General features: G+C 36.2%; 1 protein-coding gene across 1 annotated transcript in view; it reads right to left on the minus strand.

Moving 5' to 3' along the window:
• LOC104236499 (L-arabinokinase-like) overlaps positions 1-16,355 on the minus strand; it is a 29,711-nt gene extending 13,356 nt beyond the window's left edge. Inside the window, exons 1-15 of the mRNA XM_009790424.2 lie at positions 16,090-16,355; positions 15,106-15,213; positions 14,961-15,029; positions 14,777-14,860; positions 14,240-14,316; positions 13,794-13,860; positions 13,523-13,580; positions 13,369-13,436; positions 13,213-13,275; positions 9,481-9,534; positions 9,299-9,401; positions 9,111-9,220; positions 8,825-9,001; positions 8,519-8,691; positions 8,255-8,423 (exon numbers count right to left, since the gene is read on the minus strand). Coding sequence (XP_009788726.1) covers positions 8,255-8,423; positions 8,519-8,691; positions 8,825-9,001; positions 9,111-9,220; positions 9,299-9,401; positions 9,481-9,534; positions 13,213-13,275; positions 13,369-13,436; positions 13,523-13,580; positions 13,794-13,860; positions 14,240-14,316; positions 14,777-14,860; positions 14,961-15,029; positions 15,106-15,213; positions 16,090-16,179 — 1,470 coding nt within the window. The 5' untranslated portion in view covers positions 16,180-16,355. The remainder of the gene's footprint in view (positions 1-8,254; positions 8,424-8,518; positions 8,692-8,824; positions 9,002-9,110; positions 9,221-9,298; positions 9,402-9,480; positions 9,535-13,212; positions 13,276-13,368; positions 13,437-13,522; positions 13,581-13,793; positions 13,861-14,239; positions 14,317-14,776; positions 14,861-14,960; positions 15,030-15,105; positions 15,214-16,089) is intronic.
• Positions 16,356-18,168: the final 1,813 nt, after the last annotated feature.

The following is an 18,168-nucleotide window of genomic DNA, read 5'->3' on the forward strand; positions in this document are numbered from 1 at the left end:
GGCTTTTCTGTATCTAAAGAAGAATATAATGAGCTCCTTCAGTATCGAGCAAGTAAGCAAACATCTCCACAAGTAGCCTCAGTTGCCCAGACTGACACTCCTATTGCTGGTAATTCTTTTGCTTGTGTTTCCCAGTCTAGTACTCTTGGACCATGGGTCATGGACTCAGGCGCTTCTGATCATATCTCTGGTAATAAATCACTTTTGTCGAATATTGTATATTCACAGTCTCTTCCTACTGTTACTTTAGCCAATGGATGTCAAACTAAGGCACAAGGAGTTGGACAAGCCAACCCATTGTCTTCTATCACCCTAGATTCCGTTCTTTATGTTCCTGGTTGTCCTTTTAGTCTTGCATCTGTTAGTCGTTTGACTCGTGCCCTCAATTGTGGTATATATTTTATTGATGATTCTTTTATTATGCAGGACCGCAGTACGGGACGGACAATTGGTACAGGTCGTGAATCAGAAGGTCTTTACTACCTTAACTCGCTCAGTCCTTCCACAACATGTCTAGTTACAGATCCTCCAGATCTAATCCACAGACGTTTAGGACATCCGAGTTTATCCAAACTTCAAAAGATGGTGCCTAGTTTATCCAGTTTGTCTAGATTAGATTGTGAGTCGTGTCAGCTTGGGAAACATACCCGAGCTTCCTTTACGCGTAGTGTTGAGAGTCATGCAGAGTCTGTTTTCTCCTTGGTTCATTCTGATATATGGGGTCCTAGTAGAGTCAGTTCAACCTTGGGATTTCGTTATTTTGTTAGCTTTATTGATGATTACTCAAGATGTACTTGGCTTTTCTTAATGAAAGATCGTTCTGAGTTATTCTCTATATTCCAGAGTTTTTGTGCTGAAATCAAAAACCAATTTGGTGTCTCTATCCGCATTTTTCGCAGTGATAATGCCTTAGAATATGTATCTTCTCAGTTTCAGCAGTTTATGTCTTCTCATGGAATTATTCATCAGACATCTTGTCCTTATACCCCTCAGCAAAATGGGGTTGCAGAAAGAAAGAATAGGCACCTTATTGAGACTGCTCGCACACTTCTAATTGAGTCTCGTGTTCCGCTGCGTTTTTGGGGCGATGCAGTTCTCACAGCTTGTTATTTGATTAATAGGATGCCTTCATCTCCCATCAAGGGTCAGATTCCACATTCAATATTGTTTCCCCAGTCAGCCTTATACCCTCTTCCACCTCGGGTTTTTGGGAGCACATGTTTTGTTCATAACTTAGCCCCGGGGAAAGATAAGTTAGCTCCTCGTGCTCTCAAGTGTGTCTTCCTTGGTTATTCTCGTGTTCAGAAGGGATATCGTTGTTATTCACCTGATCTTCATAGGTACCTTATGTCAGCTGACGTCACATTTTTCGAGTCTAAACCTTTCTTCACAACTGATGTCACTTCTGCTGACCACCATGACATATCTGAGGTCTTACCTATACCGACTTTTGAGGAGTTTAGTAATCCTCCTCCACCTTCAACCACAGAGGTTTCACCCATACCAACTTTTGAGGAGTCCAGTGTTATCCCTCCTAGTTCCCCAGCCACAGGAACACCACTCTTGACTTATCATCGTCGTTCGCGCCCTACATCAGGCCCATCTGGTTCTCGTCCTGCACCTGACACGGCTCCTACTGCGGATCCTGCTCCTAGTACACCGATTGCACTTCGAAAAGGTATACGGACCACACTAAACCCTAATCCTCATTATGTTGGTTTGAGTTATCATCGTCTATCATCTCCCCATTATGCTTTTATATCTTCATTGTCCTCGGTTTCCATCCCTAAGTCTACAAGTGAAGCATTGTCTCATCCAGGATGGCGACAGGCTATGAGTGACGAGATGTCTGCTTTACATACAAGTGGTACATGGGAGCTTGTTCCTCTTCCTTCAGGTAAATCTACCGTTGGTTGTCGTTGGGTTTATGCAGTCAAAGTTGGTCCCGATGGCCAGATTGATCGACTTAAGGCACGTCTTGTTGCCAAAGGATACACTCAAATATTTGGGCTAGATTACAGTGATACCTTCTCTCCAGTGGCTAAAGTGGCATCAGTTCGCCTTTTTCTATCCATGGCTGCAGTTCGTCATTGGCCCCTCTATCAGTTGGACATTAAGAATGCCTTTCTTCATGGTGATCTTGAGGATGAGGTTTATATGGAGCAACCACCTGGTTTTATTGCTCAGGGGGAGTCTCGTGGCCTTGTATGTCGCTTGCGTCGGTCACTTTATGGTCTAAAGCAGTCTCCTCGAGCCTGGTTTGGTAAGTTCAGCACGGTTATCCAGGAGTTTGGCATGACTCGTAGTGAAGCTGATCACTCTGTGTTTTATTGCCACTCTGCTTCAAGTCTATGTATTTATCTGGTAGTCTATGTTGATGATATTGTTATTACGGGCAATGATCAGGATGGTATTACTAATCTAAAGCAGCATCTCTTCCAGCACTTTCAAACTAAGGATCTAGGCAGATTGAAGTACTTTCTAGGTATTGAGGTTGCTCAATCTAGCTCAGGTATTGTTATTTCTCAAAGGAAATATGTGTTAGACATTCTTGAGGAAACAGGGATGACAGGTTGCAGACCTGTTGACACGCCGATGGATCCGAATTCTAAACTTCTGCCTGGACAGGGGGAGCCGCTTAGCGATCCTGCAAGCTATAGGCGGCTGGTTGGTAAATTAAATTATCTCACAGTGACTAGGCCCGACATTTCTTATCCTGTGAGTGTTGTAAGTCAGTTTATGAATTCTCCCTGTGATAGTCATTGGGATGCAGTTGTCCGCATTATCCGGTATATAAAATCGGCTCCAGGTAAAGGATTACTGTTTGAGGATCGAGGTCATGAGCAGATCGTTGGGTACTCGGATGCTGATTGGGCAGGATCACCTTCTGATAGACGTTCTACGTCTGGATATTGTGTTTTAGTAGGAGGAAATTTGGTGTCCTGGAAAAGTAAGAAACAAAATGTAGTTGCTCGGTCTAGTGCAGAAGCAGAATACCGAGCAATGGCTATGGCAACATGTGAACTAGTCTGGACCAAACAATTGCTCAAGGAGTTGAAATTTGGTGAAATCAGTCGGATGGAACTTGTGTGCGATAATCAAGCTGCACTTCATATTGCATCAAATCCGGTGTTTCATGAGAGAACTAAACACATTGAGATTGATTGTCACTTCGTCAGAGAAAAGATACTCTCAGGAGATATTACTACGAAGTTTGTGAGATCGAATGATCAACTTGCAGATATTTTCACCAAGTCCCTCACTAGTCCTCGCATTAATTATATATGTAACAAGCTCGGTACATATGATTTATATGCTCCAGTTTGAGGGGGAGTGTTAGAGATAGCTATGTAATTATCCCACATTGGAATAGGAGTAGTATCCCCTTTGTATAGAGTAGCTATAAATAGCACCTCTTGTATTGCATCACATACAATATCAATATATCATATTTTCTCCCGTGCCTTCTCACAACCCTTATTCTATAATACTACCCTTTCCTTCACTTAAGTCCCTAACGGGCTAACCCTATTATTTCCTCCCTTCTTCAGCGCCGCTTTCTCTTCAGTCTTCAGCGTTTTCTTTCAAAGTACAAACCTAGCTGTGTTCTATCGCCACTCGCCACTGTCAAACCGAGATCTGTTCTGTCGGAAAGTTAGTCGCCGTTGATTATCGTCGTTTCCGGTACTCCTAATTTCTTTCTTCAACTTTTTCTTTTCTCTTCTATTTGAAGGAATGCTTTTTGTGTAAATCTTTCTGTTTCGTTATTATTGGTAGTAAAGAGTCTAATCTGTTTCGTTATCTTTCGTTATCTGTTTCGTTCGTTATTATCTTTCATTATCTGTTTCGTTAACTTTCTGTGTAAATCTTTGCATTGTGAATGCCATTTACCAACTTAATATAAACGTATCAATCACAAGGCAGTTAGTGTCTAGCTGTCTAGGCATTAGTCAGTAATTAGTTAGACACATCTACTTATTGTAAATATATATAATTTTAGGATTTTCCAACTGTGTATAGCTCGAGCAAAACAACACAAGCTACAAGGCTACAACCGAGCTACATCAGTTCCTATCCTCAAAAAAATTCATTGCGACATTTAGTCGAGCAATATCAGGTAATACAGGGTAGTATTATCAGTTATATTAAAACAACAAATAGATGATACCATTCATTCCCCATAATAACCACATGATTCAAGTCCTACCCCGAAAAAAAAGATTAACACCAAATGCCAAAAATCGACGCAAAGCTCTGCTTTCTTGGTTTTACACACACATAAAAAAATGAATCATACAATGTGAGTTTAAAAGGGACCATGTCTTGGCCAGGTTAATGAATCTGATAAAGATTCCAGCGTAGGGTGAGACAACTGTTAAAAGTAGTATGTATTTTTAAGCTGCCCTGAATCTTTAGTTTGGAATGTATTCATGTATGTTGACCGCAAGTATGTGTAAATGAACTGAAGCTATTTTTTCCTAGTAATTTGATAAGGAACTTATTTAAATTGATTTCTTTCCCGCCATAATTTTTAGGTTAAGAGCGAGGAGTGCTTACTTCGTCTTGCTTTGCACTTTTGCTTCATTCAACTCGTTTAAGACTGTAAGTTACATTCTTCATTCACTTCATATGGCTGAAAATGATAAATTTGATCAAGTGGTTGATGAAAGTAGAGGTTCTGAGCCTACTGCTGCAACTACTCACTCGACAGTTACAAAACAAAGGAAAAAACGATCTCGAGCATGGGATTTTTTTGAAGAAAAAGTTGATGCTAAAGGAAATAATAAATATGCATGTAGATTTTGTGGACAAGAATATTTTGAGACAAAAGGCAAAAGTACGACACACATGAATAGTCATATCAGTAAATGTCCAAGGAATCCTTATAAAGTTGAAAAAGGTCAAAAACTATTACCATATCAAACAGTACCGGGGGTAATAAAGGTGATCTTATTCCATCGAAATCTGATCAAGAAGAGTGTAGGATGGCTTTGTGTCGTATGTTGATTGTTGATGAACTTCCATTTAGTTTTGTTGAGAAGGAAGGCTTTAGAAACTTTATGAAAGTGGCCCAACCTTGTTTTCATATTCCTTCCCGTACTACTGTTACACGGGATTGTTTTGCTCTTTTTAATGTGGAAAAAAATAAATTAATGGAGTTTCTTGAAGGAACAAGTCAAAGAGTAAGTCTTACCACTGATACATGGACTTCTATTCAAAAAATTAACTATATGTGCATCACAGCCCATTGGATTGATAGTAAATGGATTATGTATAAAAGAATTATTAACTTTTCTCCAATTACTAGTCATAAAGGTGAAGATATGGCAAGGTGTATTATTGATTATTTGTGTGAGTGGGGTTTGCAAAAGATTCACTGTCACAGTTGACAATGCTAGTTCAAATGATGTGACCGTGGAGAAGTTGTCCGACAAATTAGATGATTGGGGAACCAATTCCATGAATGGTCAACACCTTCACATGAGATGCATGGCTCATATTGTAAATCTTATTGTGAAAGATGGTTTAAAAGAGTCAGATACATTAGACAGTCTCCTGCTAGGTTGAGGAAGTTTCAGGAATGTTGTGAAAGTGAAAATATTGTCAAGTCGTCTTTATGCTTAGATGTTCCTACAAGGTGGAATTCCACCTACTTGATGTTGAGCAGGGCTATTGAATATGAGCGTGCAATTAAAGAATATTTTGATCGTGATACCGGCTTTGTCACGTTATCTTATGTTTGATGCTATTTCAGATGGAAAGCTTGTAGGTATGCTTACAAGAACTGATTGGGATGACGTAAAGAGAATTGCACAATTTCTTGAAATATTTTATAATCTCACTTTGAAGGTGTCCGGATCACTTTATGTAACATCAAATGCCCATTTTCTTGAAATTGATCAAGTTGTTGTTTACTTAAATCGATTAATAACAATTGAAGATGAACTTTTGAGTGAGATGGCATCAAGTATGTGGAAAAAAATTGAAAAGTATCGGGGTGAACCAACAAAAATGAACAAAATGATTTTCATTGCTTGTGTTTTGGATCCTCGCTACAAGTTTACTACTGTTAGTTTTGTACTTAAGAAGATGTTTGGAGATGAAGGGACAATTATTGAAAAGAGGTTCATACTTATATGAGTTCATTGTTTAATGAGTATGTCTCTAAGTCGGTTTCAAAAGATACTGGTGGTAAAGTTTCTACCTCTTTGCCAAGCTCTTCATTCAGCACAATGGAAACTTCAACTCCTAGTTTAGGTGAACTTTTAGATGAAATAAGGAAACATAAAGCTGCAAGTGGAGGTGTAGATTCTAAAACAGAATTGGAAAAGTATCTTGCAGAAGATCCTGAAAATGAAAGACCAGACTTTGATATCTTGGCTCAGTGGAAGATGAACTCACCTAGATTTCCTATTCTTGCTAAGATGGCTCGAGATGTGCTTGCTATTCCTATTTCAAGTGTGGCATCTGAAAGTGCATTTAGTACTAGAGGGCGTATTCTTGACCAATTTAGGAGTTCATTAACTCCTAAATTGGTTGAAACTCTAGTGTGCCTTCAAGATTAGCTTCGGAGTGAATCGCTTCCTGTAAATGTTGAGGAGGATTTAAATTTTCTCGAGACACTCGAGGAAGGTATGTATATTTTAATTAATTTTATTGTATTGCTTAAGATAGTTAAATAATATATTAATTGCTTGACTTGTTAATATATATTCTTATTAGATTTTACTAATCTTGGCAAAGAAGCTTCCACCGACGATGTTTGCTAGAGTTTGTTAGCTGCTATGTAAGTTCTCCATTTTAAATAATATACTTGTAAAAGAATGTGATGTATTACAAAGTTCTTAATATTTTTCTCTTTAACAACTTGAGGGTTGATTATTGATTTGCTGCCCATTTGCAGATGGACTCAATGGCTCTTCTTCAGCTGCTTCCATGTGTTCGAGTATAGTCTTATTAAAGACAAGGCCTGATGACAATGCTTCCCAGATTATGAATTCAGTTTATGACATAAACTAACTTTCTCAAGGATTGCCACATGTGTCTTTGTCATTGCTGTCCTTTTTGTGTATTTGTGGATGCAGTTATCTTATTCCCTGGACAATATTGTCCTCAACATTGTCCTCTGTGGCTTAATTGAAACAATACACAATACTTGGTTCATTTCTGTCACTTTCTTTGGGTTTTTAAGGAACTAATTAATGTTTCTACTACTTTTATTTTATACTATTGGAAGTTGCATTCATCACGCAGCCTTGGAAGTTGCTTGTGTCCATGTATTATTCAAGTGATGCACATTATTTCTTCTCCATTGCCTTCTTGTCAAGGCAGTTTTCTACTCATCCTTGTAGGTCTACTTACCATATAAACTTTGGCCTAATTATACATTTTAGTCAGGTACCTTTTTTTCTTTGATGTAGAAACGGGTATTTTTCTTTATTTGCGTATTCTTCTGTAGTCATCATAACGATATACTTTCCGTTGAATCCCGCAAATTGTCTTATTGGTGTAATCGATAACCGAATCGATAAGCCCCAAAAATCGATAAATCGAAATCGAAACCTTATTGAAACGATAACGATAAGCATATATACAAATCGATAATCGATAAGTAATTATCGATAAGGGTCAAAATCGAATCGATAAATCGAATGCACACCCCTAATTGTATTAATTGATTTGGTATTGCAATTTCCAATCCCTCTTTAACAGCCTGCTTCCTCCACCCCTCTCCCATATTTCTCTCTTCGTCTTTCTCCTATTCTTCTCTCTCACTCATTCTCTCTTCTTCCTCTTCCCTTCTCTCTCTCTCATTCTCTTCCTTTTTCTATTTCTTTGTCTCTCTTTTTCTCTTTTCTCTCTCTTAAACTTCTATTATCTCTCCCTCATCTCTCTATTTTTATTTGTTTATTTATCCCCTTTCTCATTTCTTCTCCTTGACTTTCCCCCTTCTCCCTTTGGTGTTACACCACTTTCTGTTTGAGGTATGATAGATGCAGTAGATTTAAGGGAATGATGCATCATTTATATTTGTAATCAAAATATTAAATGACTCAATGTTGGATGTAAAAAGCAGTGTTATGAGTTCTGCTTCCCCTCTATATGGCAGTTTCAAGTTCCTCCTCTCTTGTCTGATTCTTGTTTTTTGTGTGTGTGTTTGGGGGGGGGGGGGAAGGAATTGTTGTGGGTGTGACAGATTGCAGGTCAACCAAATATAATTACACAAGAAAGTTTGGCATGAAAGAAGAAAGACCTCCCAATTGAAGAGACCGGCGGCAGCTTTTCGCTCCCTAATGCTGTGCTTTCCCGTTTTAGTTGGGGAATCAATCAACGCATCCAATCCTGCCAAGCTCTTCAAGAAACTCAAGGTATCTGACAGACCAAGAATATCTCCATGGAGAATTTCAAAGTCCTGAGGATATCTAAAAGAGAAGAAAATCAACAACATCAACCCTTATTAACACTCAGCAATTATTCTGTTAAACGCCAAACAAATGGGATGTAGGAAGAGAATTACGAGTCTGTTAGAGAGTTATTTTCAGCTGTTACAGCAGTAGGTGATCCTGTACGAAGACCAAGCTCATTTTCGGCATTTGCATACCAATCTGGAATACAGAGATCTCTACCGGGAACTCTTTGCAACTGATATCCAAGAACTATGGCATCACGCAGTCTCCTCGGCCCACTCAGCTAAAAAGTCAGATAAAAGCAAAACTTAGTATATAACTACTGGGTACACATTTATTAGTTTAGCTAATGGATTATTCTTAATCAAAATAGACAAAAATGAGGAATTATTTGATTAGTAACAAAACAACTTTACCTTGTCTAATGTATAGTTTTTACCATAAGCTGTATCCTGTAAAATACGAGCTGCAACTTCACCACCATTAGTTCCTCCTTCGTAGCATGGATTGAGAGTCATTGCACGTTCAAGGTAAGGTCTCCAATGTCCAGTAAGTAAATCCCTTCTGATCATCTCAACACCACCTTGATAGTACTAAATTAAAATTACAGGCTTTATTTCCAGTATATCTTCACAAAACCTTGAGGTAATAAAGAAAAAGAACTAAAGAAAGAAACATCTGTAACATGCCAATATACTCTACCTCAAGCATATTTCTGAGAAATGGTTCTTCATTAAAGTAGTCTCTACGCACAAATACAAATGGTAACTTGTAAGCCAGGGCCTCGCTAACGGTACCATATCCAATTTTTCCTGGAATAGAAGACCATTCAGAAGGCTTTATTGGAACAACTTTAACTTTTTACCCAGCATTTCAGTGATGCAACTAACCTAGCATGCAGTCTGATGCTGCCATTATATCTGGAGTATATGCATTTTTTGCCAGCTTAATGAAATTTGGAGGTAGTTGCTGGCTCTCAGAGGCACCACAAACCTGAATTTAGATAAGGAAAAATTTAAATTAATCACGCGAGGAAATACTACAGGGCTTGAAAGTTCAAGAGATCATATACCAGGCATAACCATCCAGTTGGTAAGTACTCCTCCTTCAACTTCCAACCTGCAGGCTGCAAATGAAAATAGGAGTATTATTCTAGCACATATGTTAATTATCGGATATTCTATGAGTGAGAAGAAGATGTATAAGACAGTATTGAAACAACAAAATTGAATCTGTCCTGGATGTTGTTTCTTTCACTCTTTCAATTTTGAGATGCCCAAAATAAGATCTCTTTTACTCCAAAATTAACACCCCCCCCCCTCCCCTCCTTTATTGTAAATGGAAAAGGGTCGAATATACTCCTTATACTCCTCTACTACCGAAAATTGTTTAAACTTACCATCCGTTTCACTATTTGGTCATTTTAAACCTCACTGTTATACTTTGGAACAAATTTGCCCTTATTTTTTACGTAGTGCCACGTGGTAGCCAGAGGCGAATCCAGGATTCCAAAGAGATAGATGCACAATTACAAGGAGGTGAATCTTTTTTTTTTTTTTTTGTTTTTTTTGGCAATCCGCTAGGCAAGCGCCTAGGGCTAGTTTTTATTAATAAAAGAAAAGAAAAATACATCAATTAGGAAATGTACAAATAAGAGGGACAATAGCATCGGTTTTGTTACCCATATGCCTTGGCTATATAATCACTCATCTGCGCCTCACATTGCCTTATGATGGCAGCCTCATGTAGAGGATTCATGGGGTAGCTGCCGGCAAAGTCTCACGAGGGCATATAATCTCATAGCCGTGTGGATAATTTCCAAAGGCATAGGACCAAGGTAACACAAACTGGGCTAAACCTTACCTTACTATTCCTATTGAGGCTTTAAATAGCCTCACCTACTAACATGCATGTAAAAAATAAGAACTGGAAAGTACCAAATATTCAATGATCATCACAGAGTTTATAACATACTCTGTGATCATCACACGAGGTGAATTTAGAATTTATATTTGACGGGTTTAACTTTTAAGTTTTTACCATGAATTCATTACCATTTAGAAATTATAGATTAAAATTAAATTTTTTTCTTATAATTTTAGTGATTTGTAACTTATATATCTATATTCTGTATCAAAAATATTGGGATCATGGTACCATGCTACATCATCCACTGCTATTACTTTTAATTATATAAATTTTTGTGATGACAAAAAGGAAATAAAGGATTTCAATGTGTTAAATTTGAAAATTTTGAATGAATAAATCAAACAAAAAAAGAAGGAAAAAGAAGAAAAAAAAACTTAATTATAACACAAGGGACACTAGACATGCATACAAACTGAGAATTCAACATCTAACACAAGAAGGTGCACTGAATATTTATTGCATTATAGAACTCTTTGAGCTTGGGTGCACACATGTATATTTAAGCATATTTTAAAAAATATAAAATAAATATATATGATATGGAGAAATAAGCATGGGTGCATGTGCCCATGCTCCAATACATACATACGCCTCTGGTGGTAGCTCCTTATTAAAAGACCCACCTTAATTTTATTTACCCGAAAACCTGCCCTTAATTACCCGACCCATTCCCCTTCAAACTCTTTTTATATAATGTTTCTTTTTTTTCTTTTCATCCTTCTCTTTCCTCTTCATCAAAACCAAAATCAACCATCAAAATAAACAACAGCAGCAAACCCAGTGATTTCCCACAAGTGGGGTCTGGGGAGGCTAAGATGTACGCAGCCTCACCCCTACCCTGGAAGGGTAGAGAAGTTGTTTCCGATAGACCCTCAACTGGAGAAAGGAAAAATCAACCATCAAAATAGAAACTCTATTAACAGCTACTTCCATCCTACGAAAGTCCTACGATATTTCCCTGAACTTCTGAGAAACCTCTCTTCATCTTCTTTAAATTTTTTCCTGCATTCCCTTTTTCGCTCATTTTTTCTCTTTCTTTTGCCATTGGCATATTAATCAGTTAAAACAATAAGGTTTTCAGTATAAACAATTCAAAAATTAAAACAAAAGAAAAAAGAACTTTTGATTTCACGTGAAATTTTCCAAATTTAAATGTACCCAGAATAATACCCATTTGATTTTCGAAAGAAACTAGTGGTGAAATTTGTAGTCCTCCGTTGTTGAACAACAATGAAACTTTAAAGGTGGGTTTGTTTGGTAATAAAAAAATTTGTGCTTAGAAGCGAGTGACTCAATTTGCTACTGAAAATGTCAGATCTAACATTAAAATTCATTTTTGAAATTGAATTAATGTTGAAACTCTTGTTTGAAGCTGAAACTGTGCTACAAATTGAAAAAATAGCTACGGATTTGGAATTTCCGGTCTCTTTATTTGTGAAATTTCTGAGCCTAATTACTCAACTTGTCATATTGTTTGTTTGATTTTTTGGTTTTGGATGGAATTGAGGTGAAGGAGTTGAAAAGGAACCTCTTGATGGCTTTGTCCTTGGGGCAGCACTTGCCGCACTTAGAGCATTGGATGAACTTTGTATGTCCGCGTTCATGCTTGTTACGTCCCCCGTTCCTCCTCTTGAATGTCATTTTCCCTGGATTTGACAGCCTCCGAGCAAGCTGTGAATCGACTCGAAATAAATTCTAGCTTATTTTTCACTTCAACCGAGTACTGATTTAGTTAGCCACAAATCACAGCTGGAGCAAGAGTTTGGTTTGGATTAGAACTATGGTTAACCCGGTTAGGTGAGCAAAAGCCTCACACCTTATCCCAATAACCAGGTTAGGTGAGTTCTTTTTGGGATTATTTAAGTGGTTTTAAAAATTGGTAAGGTAGTGGGTCCGGTTTACGGGTTGGTGAGTTTGTGAGTCGGGTACATAACATTGGGGTGGGTTTTTTAATAAGGAGCTTCCACGTGGTACTCCGTTAATAATAAGGCAAATTCGCTCCAAAGTATAACGGTAAGGTCTAAATTGACCAAATAGTGAATTGGAGGGTAAGTTCAAACAATTCCGATAGTAGAGGGGTATATTTGACCCTTTTCCGTATTGTAAATGGTAATGAGTCTGGAAAGCTATGGCAAAGATAAACTTTCAAAATTTATACAACACAATTTCTGTTTTGGGACATCCGAAGTTAGCTGACACCATTGACTAATTATATCATTTTATACAACTTCCACAACAACTCAAGTACAATTAACTGATCAAATTAATGTTAATGTGATATTTCCTAGATCAAATTAACTTTTAAATGTTTGTTTTAATATTTTCTTCCAGCACCACTTCTATAATACCCGAGTCAAACTAATATCTAAAACTAGTCGAGAACTAAATGGGAGGAAGGGAGGGAGGGAGTATGTTTCATTCACATGTTACTATCATGTTTTCCGTCAACCTGAAAATGTTATAGCTTCATCTTGTTATTGACAAGTTTACTCTTCTTTTTTTTGGAACAGGTAAGTAATGGTAATAGTGAAAACTACTCTTTGTTTGCCTTATCAAACTATATTACTGAACTTTCTAATTCGCAAATCAATATCGCGTACTTTACAGCACCAAGATCATGGACTGAACCCCCTTTCTCAAAAAAAGATCATGGACTGAACCAAACATGGTTAAACCACTTGTCAATATCGAAATCGAAGTTAAACACAAGAGTCAAACGGATTAAGGAACAAGAACATGATGATAAGCGATCTTGGCAAATTTTCAAGGAAAAAGGGGAAGCAAAGGTAGCAACCAAATTCAGTTCCGCAGCCAAAGTTTCTTTGACAACCTTATACACTGTTGATATATTTACTAGATGGCCTAGTCAACTCACCTGTCCACCAAAGTTCAGAATAACAACCTTCACGTCCTCCCCAATTCCAAGTTCTTTCCGCACCTATGATAATGAGAATAAACTAACATCTTTAGCTACAAATTTTCACAATTATTCTAGCTCTTTCAAATAAAGAGTGAACATTCTGTTCCTGACCTCTTTGCGAGACTTGTGCAATCTCCTTACAACCAATGGCACGTCAATTATATCACGAAAAGCAGGCACTGCAGCAATTACGTAATGAGCTATAGTTGATGAAGAGCAGGAAAACCAATAAAACAACATTTTGGTATGTGGCACACCAACATACTTGGACAGTATCCTGGCAGCCGAATAAGAAATTCACAATGAGAATAGTCTTCAGCAATCTGCATTAGACATAACGCCACCAAAAAGAAGAGATATTAACATTTTGGAAGAATATGATTAAACTGAAATAAACTGTAGGTAAAACTTGGACAAGGTTCACATCTCATAATTAATCAGGAACCATGACAAAGTTAACAGTGGGAGAGTTATCATAAGATTATCAAGCTAAAGAATGAACATTAGCAGGAGATGGTTAAGCTCTCAGATCTCACCTGCCACACTATTGACCTATGATGATTTCCAGCTGCCATTACATACTCAGCATAGATGAAGTCCCAGCTACAAGAAATAATAATGGCAGATATATAAGATGTATTTATTGAACTTTGATCTTGTGGACGGACATAATGACAACCAACAAAAGGACATAGTCCACCAATTGAAAGGAATCCCACATCACATATAACAGCATCAACAGCTTATGAAGGTTAATAAAAATAGTTTTCATGACTTAAAAGTATGTGGGATGTAATATGGCTGTCCCGTTCTAAATCTCAAACTAAAGAAGCATGCTAGGCGTATCTCACCTGGAGTTTTATTACCTGAATAATTGTCGTATCGTTATTCACACTTCCTTTTCACCCAAAAAAAAAAAGAAGAAAAAGAAAAAGAAAAGGAAAAGGAAGATATGAAGTAAAAAGGGAATAGAAGTGAAAACCTGAAGTTGGTGATACAAACAGATGGAATTCCAGCATCAGCTGCTGCCCTGCAAGCAACTGGAACAACATCTGATACCTGTTTCCACAATACATAGTGTAAACATCATATAGTGCCCTCCAAATCCCTTAGAGAGACATAAACAAGAAAAGACAAAAATCGCTTTCTTGAAATAAGAGAAAATATTTCCCTTCTTTGTTGCCGGTATAACTATGAACAAGCAGCTTTATAGTGGAAACCCAGAGATCAGCGGACAAAAAAGTAGTGCTAAGACAAGGTCGTTTATCTCCTAAGCGAAGATTCCAAAAGACAGAAATGATACTTTCCTACATTCTTATTATACAAAACAAAGACCACTTCACAAAAAAATATGCTAAGACAAAGTCGTTTATTCTATTCACTTTTACATTCCCGTATCTATTTAACACCAGTAACTAGTAACAGCAGTCTAAAAGTCGGGCAACTTATTGAAGTAAAAGAAGGCCAGCAAAGTACTTTTAATTTGTTCTTGATGAAATAAGAGAAGCAATTCTTTTACCACAAAATCTGCCTTGATGGATTTCAGCCACTCCACTTCCGTTGCCAAAATGGATGCACGTGGTACAACAGCGGTCTCAGAATACTAAAGCAACAAAGTTAAACATTTCAACAATTAAGAGAGGCAAGCATAATATCTCATCTAACAATATAACAAAGAAAAACTATAATGGAAGCGGGTATACCTTCTCCAGTGAGGCAAGACGATCCACTGTCAAAGCATCAGCTTGAACTGCTCCACAATCTAACAATACCTGTAAATATAATATAATTTTAAAAATAGTAAAAAGAAGTAAATTAGGAATTCTTCAACAAGGGAGCACAACAGACCTTGCGAAGAAAAAGCAGAGGAGATTGTATCTCAGATGTAAAGACAAAGTCAGGTGCACCAGTGACGACATGAACATCATGCCCAGCTAGGATGAGATTTCTAGCCACCTAAGCAGCAAAAAGATCAAGACCATTGAGATAGAAATCAATTTCTTTAATGCAAGACAATGAATAAGGATTTAAGCCACAACCGACAAGCAGGGCAATTGCACTATCTTCTGATGCACCATCATCAGCAGAATTATACTATGAAATCATAACACTCGAGGGACCCTGACATTTATTGAAATAGCACAACCATGGGGACAGCAGTGCACTTACATTCATTTTGCTAAGAATGGACAAATATATTACTGCATTTTCACAGTGCCCTTATTGTTATGAAAAGTTGTTTTTGCTCTTAACTAAACAATTGCACCATTCCCCATTTCCCTTTGCCATACTCCATTTGTCCCATTTTATGTGGCACACTTTCCTTTTTAGTTTGTCACAAAAGGTATGACATGTTTCTATATTTAGAAACAATTTAACATTGAACTTTCCATCTTACGAGATAGATTTATAGACACACAAATGTCAAGTTTCACAATCTTTTCTTTCTTAAACTTCGTGGCTAGTTACATATAAATTGGGACAGAGGAAATACCTTGCAAACTTGTCTAATAAGCCAATTGAAATTATTAAAACCTAAAATATACATATGTTTTGGTTCTTGCTAACACTTCCAACAAAAAGTCAAATGAAAGTCACCAATCAAGAACAGTTCTTTTCTGGTTCACCTCCCTATCTCAGTAACTAAGTAGATAATCAAAGTAATGAAATCACATGCAACTCCAATTCTAGAAAAATCATTGATCAGATGAAGCAACAAGATCAAGAACAACCCAAGTGATCAAATATTAGAGAAAGAGTCACCCACCAAAACAAACAGAAAAATATTCTAAAGATAACATTTTTAGACTAAATAAAAAAAGATAAAGGGACCTCAACAACTCGAGTGGCATGGCCAAAACCATGACCAGTAACATAGTAAGCAAAGACAAGAGGGCGTTTCTTGGACTCCTCAGTACCCATTTTGTTTTCTCTCTGCAAATTTGTTTTCTGTTGAAATTCTTAAAGAAAACTATGAAAGTGAACACGGAACTTCAGTCTTTGCATTTGAGTAGAAGAAAGATTATGGGATTTGTTGGGGGTGTAATTGACATCATCAGCTGAATGTGTCAGCCTTATCCGTGTTAGTTATTATGACTAATAAATTGACTTCAATATTTAGGGGATTTGTTTGTTTGTACTAAAAATGAGAAAGGGAAAAGTTCAATACATTTGGGAGAGAATCATGGAATCATACTCCACGGATTCCATTATTTAAGGAAAACAAAAAAAACAAAAAGGAATTTTTTTTAGTCCACTCCGTGGAGTAAAATATTGAAACGAAAATCTTACCTTTTGCATGTCAATATAGCAAAATATTACTTCATTGTATAAATTTATGTGATGTTATTTGACGTGTATAAATTTTAAAAAATAAAGATTTATAAAACTTATAGTATAAAATAAATCATAAATACTTATATTTTATTAAAATTAAAATGAAAAGTTTTAAATTTAATTATTTTTAAATATAAAAATTTATTATTTTATAAACAAACTAAAAATAAAATAAAAAATATGAATATTTAATTGTTGGGGATTACCTTATTGAATGTTAGCTTGTGTTTGCGATATGTCTTCTTTGTTTACATTTTCCATGAAAAACGTGTCAATGTAATTAGGTGCGTTTGGTTCAATTTACTTTGATTTTTCCAGATTTGTAGCATTAAAATAGTTCTATTAATAGCCATAAGTATTTGACGTTAAGAAATTTTAGGTTTTACAATTCATTACCTTAATTGATTATCGAATGTTCAATTTGAAATTTGAATAGTCGGAATTAATTTCATGACATACATTAGATATATATGCTATAAAAAGAAGGTACTCTCCCACCTAAAGAGTGAAAATTATTTACATCCCCAAACTTTATTTTGAAAATCAAATTCATCCTCTAACTTTAAATAATAGACATTCTCATCTTTTTATTCTAGTTTGAATTTTTGTTATTCCGCTTCGAATTTTCAAATTCATTTAGTGAGATTGAGCGTTATATTATGCAAGATTTTCATGACACGAAGGTTTTAAAATTTTGATTTAAAAAAAATAGAGATAACACCATTATATATATGTGTATAGAATTTTTATAATATTTGGGTGTAAATATTTAATCTTAAAATATAGGGGATATCTACATATGAGTTATATTATAGAATATTTAGTACTATAATTTACCCTCTTATTTTATAACACTTTAAGTGCTAATAACTAATTTAGTGAAAACTTGCTATTTGAGATCCATACATCCATGAGATGTGTAGCTTGAATTGTAATTTGCAATGAAAAATTTGTTATATAGTTTTTACGTTTTTGAAAATGAAAAAAATTGATCAAGCTCGGGAAAGAAAAAAAATAGATATTTTATAAAAGGGATTTTTTTCATTCCTATACACTATTTGAAACTTTATTATTCTTAATGTCCATGTTTAATTAATTATCCGGCATAAACAAGTTTTATTTACGAAATATATACAATCCACCTTAAAAGACTCCCAATCCATTATTTGTGCCTTCAATCAAGGGATTTAGTTACACTTTTTTTTCTTTTTTGCTCTCCTCTCTCCCCTCTTCTCTCAAGATTCTCTCTTTCTCCCCATAGCTTCGGCAGAAGTTATAGATCTTGCATAGAAGTGAATTTAATTATATCATTACTTCCAATTACAATACCAAAAATAGACTTTGATAGTTGCTTTTGTGCAGTATCAGCTCCTAATTGCAGTCACCAATCTTTGCTGAACAATGGAGAATAACTTTGTCAATAATTAGCAGAAATTGAGCACATTCAGAAAGGACCATACGCTCAAAACTACTAAATACACTAACGTAAGTTCGAGTATCACAAATTAGACAATTTGGGTTCCTACCAGCATATTCTTCATGCTGACACATTTATAAGATTTTACCTTACTAATC

The sequence above is a fragment of the Nicotiana sylvestris genome, chromosome 8, assembly GCF_000393655.2.
Source record: "Nicotiana sylvestris chromosome 8, ASM39365v2, whole genome shotgun sequence".
Taxonomy (NCBI): Eukaryota; Viridiplantae; Streptophyta; class Magnoliopsida; order Solanales; family Solanaceae; genus Nicotiana; species Nicotiana sylvestris.